General features: G+C 40.7%; 1 protein-coding gene across 2 annotated transcripts; it reads right to left on the bottom strand.

The window, feature by feature from the left end:
* Positions 1–7,206: 7,206 nt before the first annotated feature.
* Positions 7,207–15,555, bottom strand: prdm2a (PR domain containing 2, with ZNF domain a). 2 transcript variants are annotated; one of them, XM_026154483.2, is made up of 4 exons: positions 15,456–15,555; positions 13,989–14,050; positions 9,384–13,663; positions 7,207–9,299 (listed from the first exon to the last, which is right to left on the bottom strand). In XM_026154483.2, the coding sequence occupies exon 3, from the start codon at positions 13,595–13,597 to the stop codon at positions 9,416–9,418; it is 4,182 nt and encodes a 1,393-aa protein (XP_026010268.1). In that variant the 5' UTR covers positions 13,598–13,663; positions 13,989–14,050; positions 15,456–15,555; the 3' UTR covers positions 7,207–9,299; positions 9,384–9,415. The 2 variants fall into 2 exon arrangements, with proteins under 2 accessions (XP_026010268.1, XP_026010269.1); XM_026154484.2 differs by lacking the exon at positions 15,456–15,555 and adding an exon at positions 15,081–15,418.
* Positions 15,556–17,396: the final 1,841 nt, after the last annotated feature.

The following is a 17,396-nucleotide window of genomic DNA, read 5'->3' on the forward strand; positions in this document are numbered from 1 at the left end:
ATTTTTTTTAAATCTTGCACTTATATATATATATATATGTATATGTGTGTGTGTGTGTGTGTGTGTGTGTGTGTGTGTGTGTGTATATATGTATTTGCATATATATATATACATATATATACAGCTTACATCCTTCAAGAGAAATATTTTTTCAGTACTCAGGCAGCAGCTTAAACACTGCGGATAATACCTCTGTATGTTGGTGACCACAATGCAGGAGCAGACATCTTCTCATCTCTGGAGATTTCCATTTACAAAGCACCAACAACTCGAAGGTAAACATTATATTGGAAAATCTGTTTATATAGTATTTATAGTATATAAGGCTTTGTCCTTTTTAAAATAAACAGCTCAAACATCAGCTGTCAGCAGAACTGTAGAACTGAACAAAATGTAAGAGTAGAACTTCAGATCCCAAGTGTGTGAGGACAGGGAAGGATCAGCTTTATTTCACAGATTAACTTTAGATTTCAGTTTGTGATGATTCTGTTCTCTTTGTGATTACAGGAACTGTCCTCAGATTCAGACCTCAGCACCATCCAGTGACAGCAGACAGATCATCCAACATGTTCACATGTTAACTGATGAACAGTAATAATAATAATAATAATGGATTGGATTTATATAGCGCTTTTCAAGGCACCCAAAGCGCTTTACAATACCACTATTCATTCACTCTCACATTCATACACTGGTGGAGGCAGCTACAGTTGTAGCCACAGCTGCCCTGGGGCAGACTGACAGAAGCGAGGCTGCCATATCGCGCCATCGGCCCCTCTGGCCAACACCAGTAGGCAAGTAGGGTAAAGTGTCTTGCCCAGGGACACAACGACCTGGACAGAGAGCCCAGGGATCGAACCGGCGACCTTCCAGTTACAGATGAGATTCCCAACCCCCTGAGCCACGGTCGCCCCAGTATAAAGGTTAAAGTACCACATGTGCTGTCAGTGAAAGCTGCAGCTGTTTTATTGGTAAAGTTAAAGACGAAAAGTCAAAGGGATGAATCCCCCATGTAACTGTGTCACTGTATATCAGCATTAGCACTACCTCATTTTGGTGTTTCAGACAGCTGCTGATCTCAGACCTGCAGAGCTTCTGTTTTACACACTGAATGTAATCAGCTGCATGAAGAGCACATGTTTTCTCTGACAATTAAATAAAACCTGATTAAGGTCAAAGGTCGTCATTTGTATGTTAAACTAAAAACCGTTGATCTGGAATTCTTACACCGTTTTTTGTCAATAGTGTGTTATTTACCATAAAGTAATTCAGAGTCAATCATACCAAAGTAACCAGAGAGGACAATATATTTTTAAATGTTTAATGTTTAGTATCTTTTAAAGTGCTAAGCAGCCATTTATTTGCTTCAGCAGTGAGCAATGCCAAAAATAACAAACAAAACTCCTTAATGGTCCCTATGCTTTCCTACACAAATAAAAACCAACCAAAAGACAATTCACTTACCTAACTTTCTAACAAAAAACAGGAGAAAACTTGATCAACAAAAATGGCTTCTCACGCCTACTAGGCTGCTGCAGTGAACAATGTATACAAGGTGAAACAAAATACACAATTGCTACTTTACAAATCTATTTACAGCTATTTACAAGACTTAGGTTCTATTGCCAGACACACACACACAAAAAGGTTGTACTTGGTTATACTTGCAAATCAATGGGCAAAGACACTCTACAAAATAACGACTCAAAAACACATGTGCTTTGTTGGATGGAGGAGGCTAGGAGAGGCCAAGTGGCTGTCATCTGGTGGTTAAATACTGGAGGTGATCAACCAGTTATCCAATCCGAGAACAGGAAGAGACTCCACCCAACTACTCAGCAGGCACGCCCAGGTGTCCACCCCCTAAGAAAGAAAAGGGGAAAAAACCCACAGCCATCCTCTGGTGGGAGGAATCACACATAAAACAAACACTGACAACATTGGATCATAACAAGTGATTTTAGGTATTTCAGAAATATAAGATGATAAGCTGTGTGTCTTTTTCATAATAATGACATGGTTATATTTACCTTGACCGAGTCAGTCGCCATCAGCAGATAAACTGTATCAGTCGGGCTATGTAAAAAGTGTGAGGAGCATGACCCAGTCGGCTTTGTGGTACCTTGAACGCCTTTCCACCCAAAAGTTAACAAGGGATTTGAAGAAAACGTAAAAGGCAGAGTGAGTCTGGAGCTCTACAGACTCAGCTGGCTGAAGTGTACTGAGGGAAGTACAGAGCGGATGCAGATGGGACGCATGGGATTCGAACCATCGCCGCTCTAGATCAAACTCTGCTTACAGGCCTTGTTGCTTCCCATGAGCCACTTGGCCGGCCGATGAAACAGAGGCAATATTGCTATATTTAAACTACACGCACAGTTGCGCACTCATGTCTGCTTTTCTTATTAGCTGGGCACGAGGTAGTGGTGTGCAATACTGCATATTTTGGTATCGATCCGATACCAAGTAAATACGGGCTAGTATCGCTGATACCAATACCGATACTGATTAAATAGTTAAAACCCAGGACCTAATTAGGACAAAGTTTATAATTAAACTAAAAAATACTTTATTATTGTGGCGGGGTGTGGTCTGCAATGGCGCTGCAGGTGAGATGGACTCACCGGCATCTAAAATCATGCCTCGCTGGCTTAAAACCTGTGCTCTGCTTTTACTGTTGTTGTTTGGTGGTGATGTGTACAGCTGGCAGTGGGAGAGCTGCAGCTGTTGAATATACTGTTACAGCAACAGTGTGATTATTGTAAGGGTGGACAGCGCGTGGCTCGAGGTGAGCCGGAGGACGGCGCGCCAGCGGGACCTGCCAAGGTAACAGGTAACAAGCCTTCTTTATAAACAGATAGTTTGATCATAGTGATGTGTGAGTGTCATTGTTTTTTGCCCTTTGCTTTAGGTGAGGTCCGAATGGCATCAGGCAAAGTTCTACAGTTCTACATGGATTACATGAACAGTGCCTGTCAACAAGCCAGCTGTCTTTACTGTTAAAACCAAAGATGCTGGAGAAGGTAGGTAACAGTCACATGGCCAAACACACATTGTGTGCTGTGGAATGCAATTATATTCGCTATGACTTACCTGCTCCCTCTGATTTTGAACACACGGGACACTGTCTGTTCATATCACATCTTTGTAGGTGGTTTGTCTCTGGCCATCGAGGGGCTGTGTGCACAACCAGGACAGAACCTGCACGGTGTCTTACCTGCCAGTGCTGCCACGAGACTACAGCATCCTTGTTAAATACAATGACAAGCACATCCCAGGCAGCCCCTTCTCTGCTAGGATTACTGGTAACTGTCTTTTTACATCAGTGTAGACCATCCATGCAGCCTCTAAGATGGCAGCCCAAAAGCTACAGTAAAGTAATTCATTTCCTTCTCTAAGTGACGATATCATGAGGACGTACCATCTGAAGGTGGGTTTAGCTGCAGATATTCCACTGGACATAGGAGAGCTTGACCTCATCCAGGGAACAGCCTCTCTTACAACACCCTCAGGGCCAGAGGAGCCCTGCCTGCTGAAGATGCTATGTAACGCTCACGTTGGTGAGTGTCCGCCTGATAAGTGAGAAGTTGCTAAACAATGAGACTCAGCAGAATCCAAATACTTTATTAATCCCTAAGTAAAAGACAGAGGGGGGGAAGTAATAAAAGTTAAAGCATGGAGAAAGAAGCAGGAGCAACTGAAACGGGCTGCATGCACACACAAGAATAAGCGTTGTTAACCCTCATCTGTTTTGTCTGTCTGTCTTAGGAATCTCGTTTGTTCCCAAGGAGATTGGCAAGTACCTTGTTAAGATCAAGAAGAACGGTCGTCATATTCCCAGCAGCCCAATTGCTGTTATGATTAAGCAGTCAGAGATTGGTGATGCAAGCCATGTGCGTGTGAGTGGACCGGGGCTGAGCAAGGCCAGGACTTTTGAGCCTGCAGACGTCATCATTGACACTCGTGATGCAGGTATATGCTCAGTGAAAGAATAAATACTAGAGATGGCAAAATACCACTTTTTTTATGTCCAATACCGATATCATAAATTTGGATATTTCCTGGTCAGTGTTATCCACGCAGAAGTTGATATAGTCTGTTATGCAGGTTGTTAGACCTCCTACGGCAGCTGAGATCCTTTGAGGTGAACAGGACTCTTCTAAGGATGTTCTATGACACTGTGGTGGTGACTGCTATCTTTTATGCTGTGGTCTGCTGGAGTGGTGGAACGGCAGAGAGGGACAGGGGGAAACTTAACAAACTGGTCAAGAGGGCCAGCTCTGTCCTGGACTGTCTGCTGAAGTCCGTTGAGCAGATTGGGGAGGAGAGGATGTTGTCTGAGCTAACATCCATCATGGACAACACTTCCCACCCCTGCATGAGACTGTACGAGCACTGAGCAGCTTGTTCAGTTGTAGACTTTTACAGCCACAGTTTAACATGGTTGCACACACACACACACACACACACACACACACACACACACACACACACACACACTTGTGTACATATCTCTGTACATTTTTATCTGTACATACAAATTTCAGTTGCTTATGTATATAGGACTACTTTGTGTCTTCCTTCTACATTTGTATTTGTATATGTATTGGAATGTAAAAATAATTAATCACGATTAAAATGTGTCCATGACTTGAAAACTGATGATGATTCATCTCATTAATCATTACACACTGCTCTCCCCTACATAAGCTGTACTAATAGGTTAATTGTATCAGTACCGCCCCCGTATTTATTTGGTATTGGATCAATGCTAAAATTTGCAGTATTTTTATATTTTGTCTTTTTTTTTTTTTAAATGAACGACAATAAAAAAAAATTCCTGGCCTAATTTTTCTTCATATTATTACTGGTATAAATTTTTACATGATATAAAGCTCATATCATGATATAGTAACACCATCCGATTCCAGTCCCTAGTACACAAATTGGTGAGACAAGCCGACTCACATCTGACAGTGAGAGCTCTGTGTGGCTTTCCATGAAGATTTAATAAAAAAGGAAGCTAATTAAACAACTTCCACCACAATGCTTCTCATAATATGCAAGAAAACAGTTCTTGCTAAAGGTGGAAATGACAAATTAGTTTGACCCGAAGACCAGTTGGTCGATGGAAATTACTTGTGTGGTTACATACAGGCAAAGGAAAGCTTAAAGCAGCTGGCGGTACGGTTGTTGGTGCTAGACAGGCTATTCTGACTATTTCAGAAACTGCTGATCTTCTTAGAGTCTCCGACAATCATCTATAGGGTTTACAGAGAAGTCATTAGAGAATGATCAAACTTTAAACTCCACAGCCTGCCTGAGTATTGTTGCAGTTATGTCCATCCCTTTATGATCACAGCGTACCTATCTTCTGATGGCTTCTTCCAGCAGAAAAATGCATTTTACAGCTTTTCAAAAATCCTAATATAGGAGCATTTCCAACTTTGAAATCCTTTCGATGAAATTGGTAGACATTTGCAGCTTGAAATGTCAGCTGTAATTCAGCTATAATGCACCAAGAATCAGTTTGTGGCTCTCATGCAACATTAACCAGTATTTGTGAATTCACATAAAAACACATTCAGAATGAAGTTATAAGTTAAAAGTGACAGAAATGCCATTACTCTCTTCAGTTAATGTTTGCTCTGGCCTTAACGGAAAGAAATATTTTTAATACACTCAGGCAGGTCTATTCATCTAACTGACACAGACACAGAAGGACTGAGCTGTGTAATGCTCTAGAAAGGCTCAACCAAAAGGTACATATTAACCAGCAGCCCAGCATGTCTCTCAAATGTTAATCTGCACAATCTCAGCTTTTGATGGGAAATGTCTAATTAGCAATTTTAGCTGTAGGTGGAGCTGAAAGACTAACAGTGGTGCAAAGAGTGGCACATACTGAGTAGCCTTTAGTATAGAAGAACAAGGAGGAGTTTGTTGGAATCTGTCAAGACTCAATTTTGTTTGTGTCATCAGATTACTTCTATCCTCAGTCTGCAGGAAGAATGTACTGAGCCGCTTTGATGCTCGTGGAAAATTTTCTGTACAAGCCAAAAGAATGTGGAAATGTGGAAAATGACCAGTTAATCAAATGGCTTCTCAACATTTTTAAATATCATACAAATACTCTCCACTTTCAAGATTTAAGCATGTGCAAGCATACAAATAGAGCATGAAAAAGCTATATATATAGTAAGTAATTAGTAGCAGATAATGCTAACACCAAGCTGTTTTTTTAGGCTTGCCACATTTTCTTTTATCCTCCACTTGTCCAGTTTCCTCAGTTGTTGTAAAGACAGTGTGCATTATCCAGATATTTCCCAGGTTTTTAGCAATTAAGTGTTTGGGAGTCACCTTATTGGTTTGAAGATATTTTTTAAGCCTGTCAAACTTTGTTATCTTTGGCAATTTTTGTCAAGATGTGTACTAGTAGCAAAAGTACCTAAAAATACAATTTAAAATATGTTCTTTGTTGTCTGTTATGTGAAGACACAATAACTGAGTCATCCCTTGAGTTAGGTGCCTTATTTATGCTTGGGTGATTCATAGGTCAGTGCTAAGGAGCTTAAAAAACAAAAAACACTTCTCTGAAAGTGGTCAGAGACAAGGACTAAACTGAAAATTAGTTGGGAAAACAGCCAATGTCCAAAGAAAAACTTTGAAAGACCTTCAGAGAGCTTTGAGAATTCTTGCTCAAGACCACAAGAATAGAAGAAAAGTCAGATTCCTTGGAAGCAAAATATAAAGAATTGAGAGGTTTCTCAACACTTCTTCACAGTAAAGTAAAACAGCATGAAGAATGTGCGGTAGTGAGTTGCTCCTGTTGATTATATATCTTGTAGAATTAAGAATGCTATACTACATAACTGTTTTTTCAAGAATTGGGTCCTAGGATGGGAACTGTGGATATTCTTCCATGTACCAGAGACGAACAGTGCCCCCTCTCTCTTTTAGAGTGCAGAAAAACATGAATGGATTTTTCAAACAGAATGTTGTAGTGTGGTAGAGATGCAGTGGTATTACATTATTATCTACCGTTCTCCTCAGTTATCTGCCATTCCTGAAGTTAAAGTAAGGAAAGTGCGCCACCAGCTGGCCATTGTTGAATACTTTCAGAACACAATCCAAAGGCTGCAGCTCTTTACTGGGATTCTTTAAACTCAACTTGATCCATTAGATAAAGTTTCATATAGACTCCACAAAAAGCTTTAACATTCTCAATTTATTCTGAACACTTGCTTGAAAAACGAAACAAAACTTTAGTGCAAATCATACAGAGAAATTGTTCAAAGACTGATAACATGATTTTTAAATTATTAATAAATATACAGGACTCCATTTACACTACGAAATGCTACAAGCACTTTTCACAGTAAAATAACAGTCTCCCAAAACGTTCTGTACATCCAAGATGTTGAAGACTTTCTGAACGAAAGCAATATTATTAATAATGAGTTTGAAAGTCAAAAATGTATAAGTACCATTACTGTCCCTCAGATACAGGCCATTGTCAAGTTTTAGTTTGAGCAAATTAATAACACTCAGTTCAGTCATAACACAATTACTACCCTGTATAGCACTGGAGCAAACTAGTAGCTTAGAAATTTTTAAATAAACAGATACTTTACTGACATGATGCCACAAACATTTTTATATGCCACTAGAGGTTTGCTGCACAAAAAACAAAAAACCCCAAACAAAACAAAAACAAACCAAAAAATATTCCCATACTGTGATTGATACATGTTGGACTTCATTTTATGCACTTCACACATTAAACTGTTGACAACTGCTGCACAGATTATAAGCAATGATGTAATGCTTGTATGTTACAGATGGAAATATCTTAACTGACTGCACATTAAGTGGGGCCAACACTACAAAAAAAGAAAAAAAAAGAACAAAAAGAACAAAAACACAAAAAAGCAAGCATTTGCAGAATAAGTGCAAAATCAGGTGAGCAAATTAAGACAGTGAAGCCAAAACAAAGATTGGCTCTGTCAGTGTTCTTTAGACATGAACTTAAATGTAAAGCCAGCAGTGGTGCATCAGAATATTAGCACAGTATTTCTGTTTGGGAGTGCGCTGTAAATTCACCAAACTGCAGAGCTTCCCCAGACATTAAGAATTTATCTGTGGTGTCACACATTCAAAACGGCTGCAAAGGCAGCGCTGCGTTCTCAAGCAAAAGCTTTCCAGGTACGTTTTTTATCTTGTTTTTATGACAAGAAATGTCACATCAATGCAATATTTCAAAGCATCTTCTGCAAGGCCTGAATATGCAAATTGAGCTACAGTAAGTGATGGTGACTGTATTTGGGTGAACCACCTAAGTAAATTCTTTACTTGGGAAACACAGAATACTTGTTTTCACCACTTTTATGACACATTTAGTCATATTATATACATTAGATGGCACATAGAGCATTATTAATAAAACTCCCATACATGTATTTACAGTAGCAGCTCGGCCAATGACAAAATACGGTTTTGTACTGAGAAGGCTTTAGCATTAAATCAACTTAATCTCACATTCTCATGATGAAAAATGGACTTTCCCAAGTATTAAGTGACACTGCTCAAATTCATAGTTGCAATTTATCATGATGCTTGTCACCAGTATTACATACACTATGGTTTTGTATGATTCTGTAGGCTGAAGTTCAGAAACAATCATACACATTTACATTTTCTTATCTCTGGCATGTCTTCTGGGTACTTACGCTGGTTACTTCCTAACAGGCCAACAAATGATCAGAGGCAGTGTTTAAGGCCTAACTGCATCTCCAAAAAAAAAAAAAAAAAAAAAAAATTCCATCCCAAATGAATGCAACTTAAATCACAAGCTCACAGACAGCATGCATTAAGAGTTTAAACCAAAAGGCCACAGACAACAGTTAAGAAAAAGTGCAAATGCATGCGGGAAATGATTGCCACCTGCCATCGTCTAACCTAATGAGCAGAGTAGCCCTTCCAGCTCAGTTCCCCCCCCCCACCCCCCCTTCAGTTTGTGACATGTAGCAGTCAGATTAAACTTCAAGTGCAAATCCAAGCCGTTGACAGAAAGTTTCTGCAATGAAGGATAACTCTACAAAACTCCAAAAATACTACAAAAGCATTCAAAGACTTGGTTATACACAAACCTACTCACTGCAGTATCCTTCATGGTCTGTTGTAAGTGTCCTGAATTCAGTTTATTATACAGTATTCTGCAGCCTACAAGTCTGCTGGGTTTACAGTGTCGTTACCAGTTTTCTCCCTTTAAAGTCACTGAAGGAGATCCATACAGCAGAGTCCTGAGAATAAAAATAAAACAGATTTCTTAACACAGCCGTGCTGAGAACTTACACACAAGCTACATGTGCTACTATGTTTGCTACCTGCTGATCCCCGATCGCCTGCTGTGTAGTCATCAGGCTGAAGCGCTCTGCTTAGCACTGCTGGTGACGGATCCGGTTGCTTCTTCTCTCCTCTGGGTGGGAGGCAACTCATCCTTCTGCGGTGCTGTCTGCCGAGGTTTGACAATAGTTATTTTGATGGGAACTCCTTTGACGCTGTGCTGCACTCTGCTATACTGCCGCATGGAGGGGTTAAAAGTGCGAACAATGGGAAGCTCATTCAAGGTGGGCGTCTCTTGTTTTGGCTGCGTGCTCTCTTTTATAATGATTTTACTCCTTTTGCTTGAAAAGACAGTTTGCACTGGTAGGATGGCAGGCCTCTTTGCAGAGGCGGACGTCTGGAGTCTTGTTTTATGTGGAGGTGAGCCTTGTTGTTGCTCTTCACCATGAGGAACCCCTCTATGCAAGTGTCCATCGTTTTCCTTCGTCACAGAGATCCCACATTCTTTCCTTTTCTTTACCTCTTTAGGTTTCTTGGGGCAAACAGCCATGTGTTTGGTTCTGCTGCGACGCATTGTGAATTCCCTGCTGCAGTGTGGACACACAAATAGTTCCTGCTGCTCACCCACTTGTACAGGTGACATTTTATTTGATGAATGCACGGACTTGTTCCTCTGTGGCATGACCCTTTGGGCAAACTTTTTCTTCCTTTTGTTAAGTACTTTGAACTTTACAGGTGGTTCCTGGCTAGGTTTGGACCTGTTTGACTGACTGACTCTGTTTGAAGCATTTAATCCATTTGTAGAATTGGTAGTAGACAGCACTCCATTTTGAGATTTTGCAAAGTGACGTAGAGGTATGGGATTCTTTCTGGGTGTGTATCGCCTTTTATCACTGGCATTGGCACAAGCCAAGATGTGCTTGTGGAGTTCTGGCATGTTATCAAAGCTTTTTCCACATTTGGTGCACCGAATGGCTGTACTGAAGGTCTGTGGGATGTTGTGTGTAGTGAAGTTTGTGGCTGAAGCCAACGAACCAGCAGGTGATCTGTTGTGGTAAGGAAATGGAGGGGGCTTGAAGCTGGGATAGTGCTGGTTAATGCCAAGACGAACATCAGGCCCTTTGATTTTGCCTCCATCTGAAGCCATGACTTTAATTGTTGTAAACAGTTCTTCAGCACCCACATCTACTTCACCCTCTTCCTTTTTCACCAATTTCTTGAGTTCCTCTTGAGCTTCAGGTCCTGAAGCATCTGTGTTGACTTTAGCTGAATTGTTGTAGTTCTGAGGTCTTAGTTTGCCTTTTTCTTCTTCTGTATGAGTACACTGCTGGCCTGGATGCAATTCTTCCTGATGCTGCTTCAGATTGCAAAGATATACAAATTCTTTTGTACAAGCACTGCAAACATAAGTCTTCCCAACACCGTGGAGGCTTGATCGATGGTCAAGTAAAGCAGAGGGTTTGCCAAATAGCAGCACACAGAACTCACATTTGTAGGGCCAGTCATCAGCATGGTCAGCCACATGATGACTAAGTTCCTTCATTGAATGGAAAAGCTTATCACACACATTGCAGATGAAATTCTTGGTGAATGTCTGCTCTTGGACATCATTTTCTGGATCATTTGAGGATTCATCTTCATTAACTTTCTCGGGAGAGGGAGCGGGTTCAGGTGAGATTTCAGGTGCGGAAGCAGAACTGTCAGGGGCTTCCTCAGGTTTTGTGGTTGGTGGCCCTGTCCCAACTGAGGGCTCTGGGTCAGAGTTTGACTCACCCAGAGGAGGACAATCTGATACCACTGAGGTGGAAGTGGACAGAGTTACCGATTCTGCGATGGAGGACACAAGAATAGTGGGTTCCACAGTTTGAGCACTGGGAACAGATACAATCTGTTGCTGTTCTATGTGATTAACAACCATCTGTGTAGGTGCTGGAGGCTCAGCTGTATTTTCTTGTAAGGTAATTGCAGCAGGAACTACATTCCCTGGGGCTTCAAGAGCTATTGTACACTCTATTAACACAGTGTTACTGGCAATGTTGTAAGAGTTGAGTAGGGAATCACTTAAAGTTACAGTGGGTGTGAACGGCACTTCTGTGATAGGTGCTGAATCAACTATTGGTGGGTTGAGAGCTATTTGATCAGTAAGAAACACATGGCCAGGTAAATTTAGTGTTGGGTCAAGTGGTTGGGAAAGTGTGACGAGATTTGCAGAGTTTGTAGTGGCAAATGTAGGCGTTAAATCACTCTCAGAAGAATTTAATGCATTTTCTGCGCAGAGTACCAAGGGTTCAGTAGTTATATTTGGGCCCAATACCTGGATTGGTTGGCTCGAAGCAGTGGAGATAGGTGGCGGTGGTGCCAAAACTGTGATTAATGAAGGAGCAGTAGGGAGCATGGTGTGTGCAGCTGGGGAAGCAAATGCTATAGTGCATGGTGAAGCTGGTTGCAAGGCGACAGGAGTCAAGGAGGCAGATGATGGAGTGAGAGAACTGTGGGGTAGGGTAAGTCCATAGACAAGTCCATCTGCAACAGGCTCCACTGGGGTAACAATGTTTGAACCCGTTACTATGGTGAAGTCTGTGACTAAAGGAGCCTCAGAATTTGCAAGACTTAGGTTTTGGTTTCCAATTTTTATCAAGGATTCTTCCATCACTGCTTTTTGTTCTTCTTCATTGGCAAAAGCCTGTGAACCTGAATTTGACATAGTTTCAGATTCACAAAGGCTCTTTTTTTGCAAACTCAAATCAAGCACAGCATTAGCTAAAGCTACATCTTCTTGTCTTTTGACTGTATTAGAAAGATCCAGAGGTTGCTGGTTACAGGAATTACCGCCTGTCACAGGGGGCCAGTTGTCTGGCAAAACAGGTTTCACTGCTGTCTCCGTCACGGATGTAGTAACGTCATCATTGTCACAGACTGTTTGGTTCACAGGTGAACTATGTTGGTTTTCTATCTGCCCTGTACTTACAATATCAAAATCTCCCAGATCTGACAATGATGACTCTTCATTAGATGTTGGAGTCTGTTGTGGAGAGCCTGTTGGAGAGCCAGTTCTTCTCTTAAACTTTCCTGTTCCAGAAGGTAGGACAGAGATAGAGACAGGTGAGCATGGCTTCTGGCCATCTGTAATGAGCGCAAGTGTCGGTTTAAGGCCATCCTGCTTTTCTAGGAGCTGTTTTAGCTTTGGCGACAGAAACACTGTTCTTTCTTTCTGCACAACTGTAGACTCTGTATTCTGAGGAAGTAAATTCTCTATTAACGAAGATACAAGTGATGATGAAGATGAAGACACAACTACCTCAGACTCCAATTCGGTTTTAATTTGTGGTAAGAGAGGTGGTGTTGCAGTTCTCCTCTTGGCAAGTGGTTGACCAGGTATGTCATTGCTTATAACTGAATCTGCATTTAATACCTGGCTGATATGAGAGGGGTCCAGAATCAGGGCATCCAGTCCAACTAGAGTCGAAGACCCAGAATGGACCTCAGCTGCTTCACATTTACTGACTGTACTTGTTGACACTATCTTTCCATCAATGTAAAAACTCAGATTCTCTGAAATATTGCTAGAGACATCTAACATGTAATGTTCTTCATGTTCCCCTTCATTCTCCACAACAGCTGCAGGTGGTGTATTGTCACCAAGCCGTGTTTGCTGCTGAGATGATTCACTGACTGTTCTGTGAAGGTTTTCCTCTTGAGGCAGCTGAGCTTTTTCCACATGTGTGAACTGCAGCTGGTTCTCGTGAACTCTACGCTCATGGCGTCTCTTGTTGGTGTGGGTTGTGAATATTTTTTCACAGTACTTGCACGCATGATGCCCCTCTGATACTTCTGATGTGTGTGGCTGATCAGTGAGATCTCCAGCTGACAAAAGAGAAGTATTAGAGCTAGTCGTGGATGACGTATGAAGCTGCGTGACTGAATCTTCTGAATCCAGAGCGTTTGACTTTTCATGCGGCAGGTGACTTAAATTTGACGGAAAAGACATTTTGTTTGTATTGTTTTTGTATAAATGTGCCTCATCATTAGCCAAAGCATGGACCTCCATGTGTTTTTCCAAAGCTTGCTTGCTGGCAAACTGTCCTTCACAGTGCTGACAAGGGAAAGAGCTCCCATCTTTCTCAACCTGATAATGAGACCTCATCATGTCAGGTTCCATGTTGGAGTTGACTTGGTAGATCTCCTCTTCTTCCTCCTCCCCTATCTCCTCACTGCCTCCAAATTCTGGTATGTACACACAAGGAGAGTGCTCCATCTTCTGTGATGTCTTGATCCAATTCTCTTAAGTATTTCTGTGACAAAACTTCAGCAGTTGTCACACCTATTGAAAAGAAGAAAAAAAGAAAGAAATATTGACAGTAAATATGCCTCAGAAAACCATATGAGGGACATTCCTTTTCTTTGACACCAAACACAGCCAAGAATAAATAAAAGCAGTTGGAAACAGAGTGTTTCATGTGGTCTGAACTATGAGGTTTTGGCTCTTGTTATTTGAAACTTTGGCCATATTTAATATGGCCAAAGGGGTGGTCTGACTGTTGAGGTTCACGCTCTAATATTGCAGCATCTCTGGATTAAAATTAAAAGAGTGCGTTCAAGGGCACAATTTTTGTAAAATAAAACCCAAATGAATTGCAGCATCTTACCATTTTCACGTTTACTACAGGCAGATGTTTTCCTTAGCAGATGATCGCACTGAGTTTTCTTTCTGATGGAAGAAGACAAAACACATGGGGAAAAAAAAAAAAACAACAACTATCAAGACAGCTCCATAACACTGGATGACAGACAAACTCAAACTGCTAATGGGTGAGAAGAGAGAAGTGATCAAAGTAAGCAGAAGTGGCATGAGAGTAGTTGAGCTGGATGCTTTTATCTTTCTGGCTTACTGACTGCTGACTATGCTTTCAATGTCTTGTTAAGCTGTGCTGATGTGAGAAGGATCTTGAAGCATCAAATGCAACATAAGATAAAAGACACTTAAGGGGAAAAAAAAAAGCTGCCATGTCAAAGTTATTTTCTGTAAATGTTTAATTTCAATTACAAGTCCAAAAATACTCATAATCTTTGTCAATGACCTCATTTAACCTGGGTGCCTTAAATTACCTGTTAAACTTATTACATTCAATTCACCTGGTGATGGCCGCACAGCTTTTGTTTTTCCTGCCTTTAATTTGAGAAATAAATTGGTGCATTTGGACATTCATCTTCTTGTTGGTTTAACAAAATGGCAGGCCCATCGTGTCCCTGATTTGTCGTAGCTTCTTAGGACTGCACTCGCACTAAACAGCATCAAAATTAGCATAAACCAAGCGTTACGTTTATTTAAGCAGGTTTCCCGTTTAAAACATGTATTTTTATTCATTCAGCATCACTGTTGATTTACTAGCGCACTTGCACCGAGAAGAGAAAACGTAAACAAAAACTCACTAATGCACAGACTATTTCTCCTATATTGCAGATAATCCCGTGGCGCGTTTCTGTAGCACAAATATATCAAAATCGTGCCGTTTACACAAAACAAAAACTGTTCCAGCACCATTCAAGGGCCTGCGCACTGAATAATTAGAGGCAGTCTCCAAACATTCAATTAGGATATTCATTAAAATGTGCTGAAACGCGTTTATTTAATACATATATCACGTAAAATGTAATTATAACACATTTGTGAATATTTTATATTACTATAATTGCAATTCGTTATATCTTTGGAGTGCGTTCACGCACATCTGCTTCACCTGGTTTGATGACGCTCCCCGTCCTTGCACCATTGCTAACTGGTCACACAACACGTCGTCACATTACTGTTTTGCTACACAGGCTGCTAGCTTGTCCACTGAAAGGTCAACTCACTTTTTGAGTACACACATTTAACTACCCCCAGGATGCAAGAAAGTTGCTTGCAAATTATGCACTTGTAAGTGCCAAGGTCTCGTGACAATGCTGTCAGCAAAGTGAGAGAAATCAGCTGTTATCGTCCATTAAAGTACTAACGATATGCTGCTAGCATGAATGCTAGCTCGCAAGCACTGGCTAAATGTATCGTCGAGTTCGCGACACAACCTTCAAGAATAAGTCAAATAAAAGTGCACGTAAAGGTTTCGCGTACATACTCGTGTTTGCAGACAAACCGCCGCAGATGGACTTCTAATATTCCTCTTGAGCTGCTAGTAGACAGTTGTATTTTCTCCCCTTCCTTAATGCACCAACAAGGTTCTGGCTTTCTGATTGGTCAGACAAAATGGATGTCAAAATTGGTCCAATCAAAAGCAGTGTTGTTAAAGCCCATAAAAAACTTGAAAGCAAAAGCACATACACGCTATAAGCGAGAGGCAGCCAAACTGTCGTTTCAGATTTAAATGTGAATATTAATGTGGAGCTTGTTTATTTATTTTTTAATAAATGTTAGACATTCAGCTCCAGTTCTGCTGACTTTTACTCTTTAAAAACAAAAGTCCCATCTTCATGTTTGTGGTTGTTAGGTGTGAGAAATCCTCTGTTGATATATTTTTAAATTTATTTTATTATTGTAATTGCTAGCTTTAAAAATGGTCCTCAACCGGAGGCCTGGGAGCTTGAGGGTCCTGCGCACTGCATCGAGTGCTCTTCTCTCAGCCCTTGGTACTCGCCCAGCTTGTCGTTTCCTTCTTATATTCTTATGGCCAGATCAGAGTGCAATATTTACAAAAAGACACAGTGGTACCAAACAGCCTCTTTGGATAATGTGCTGGCATCCGACCCCCAGAGTGAAAGGGGATAATGGCCATTTCAATCTTGCTGAATCTCATAATGAATGATAACAACAGGGGATATTTTAATTTCTTTAAAAAACACTAAAACCAAACAGTCAGTGCAGTGTATGGATTTGACCTGTAGAGGGCGGCATATAATAAACTCTGTGGGCTCTGGGTGCACCTTCCATGCGGGTAATTCTGAAACTTTGATCATTTACAGTAGGACTAGCGCGTTTTTAGACATTTAGAATGAGTAATTCATCCTAGTTCTAACAGTGTTTAGTAGAAGTGTAATTTCAGTTTTTAATTGATAAACGTATAAATATAACTGTTTACAAAAACGTTTCTAAGGATGGAAGGTAAATAGGCACGTATTTTTCTGGTTCATTTACAACTTGCATTGATAGTTAGCTGTTAAATAGATGTTTCCACTTGAATTAGTACATTATTTTCAGGTCTCCTTCATTACAGTTGTCATGTTGTGTCAAGAAGTTTCACGATGTGCACTGAGCACTTCTCTGTTTTCCCTTACTAGACAAGGCACTAGCTCATATTAAGCTCACATCTACATTGACAGACACTTGGCATCATGTCCACCTTAGCGTACAGGATTTTGAAAGCATCTGAACAAGTTCACCAGACTCTTTGTGCAGAACAAGGGTGGTACTCTCATGGCACATGCATGACATGTCTCTTTTAATTTTATATGTTCTAAGGGGTGTTTCATCATAAATAGCAAAGCTTCATCTATTATATATACATTTCTACTCTATATTCCCACTTGTAAATTCCAACTTTGAAAACCTGAAGTAGTTGGTACAGTGTGGTATGGTGAGCTTATATGCAGTGGCTCTTTAGGGATAAACAGCATTAGGTGGCACATAGCTCATTTAATGGCAAGTTGACTATGATGATGTTTATTTATAGCTTGTCATAGCGAAACTTACCCAGAGCTCCAGCGTGCCTTTCACAGCTGATGGCAATTCCAGCTGTGGAATTATAATGAGAAGTTTCCAATTGAGTCTGCTGGTCAGACACATCTGTCAAGTCATCGTCTAAGCAGGTGCTGAGTGCCTGGAAGTTACGTCAAACACATGGCTAAGCAGTTGGAAATGTGGAGAGGAGCTTTGCAAATAAAAATGCGAATGAGCACATAAAATGTAGAACACAATGAGTGATCAAGCTGTAGTGTCACATCATCGCTTTATTAACTCAGGGAAAAATGTTAGCTTACACATAGAAAATCTTTGCAGTGACACTATACAAAAAAACCCTTCTATGTGCTGACTTGCACAAAGATAAAGTGTGTTTTTAAAGTTG

Source organism: Astatotilapia calliptera, chromosome 20 (assembly GCF_964374335.1).
Source record: "Astatotilapia calliptera chromosome 20, fAstCal68.1, whole genome shotgun sequence".
Taxonomy (NCBI): Eukaryota; Metazoa; Chordata; class Actinopteri; order Cichliformes; family Cichlidae; genus Astatotilapia; species Astatotilapia calliptera.

Excerpts from the sequence above, each read along its gene's own strand:
- prdm2a (XM_026154483.2), bottom strand. The coding sequence starts at position 13,597 with ATGGAGCACTCTCCTTGTGTGTACATACCAGAATTTGGAGGCAGTGAG.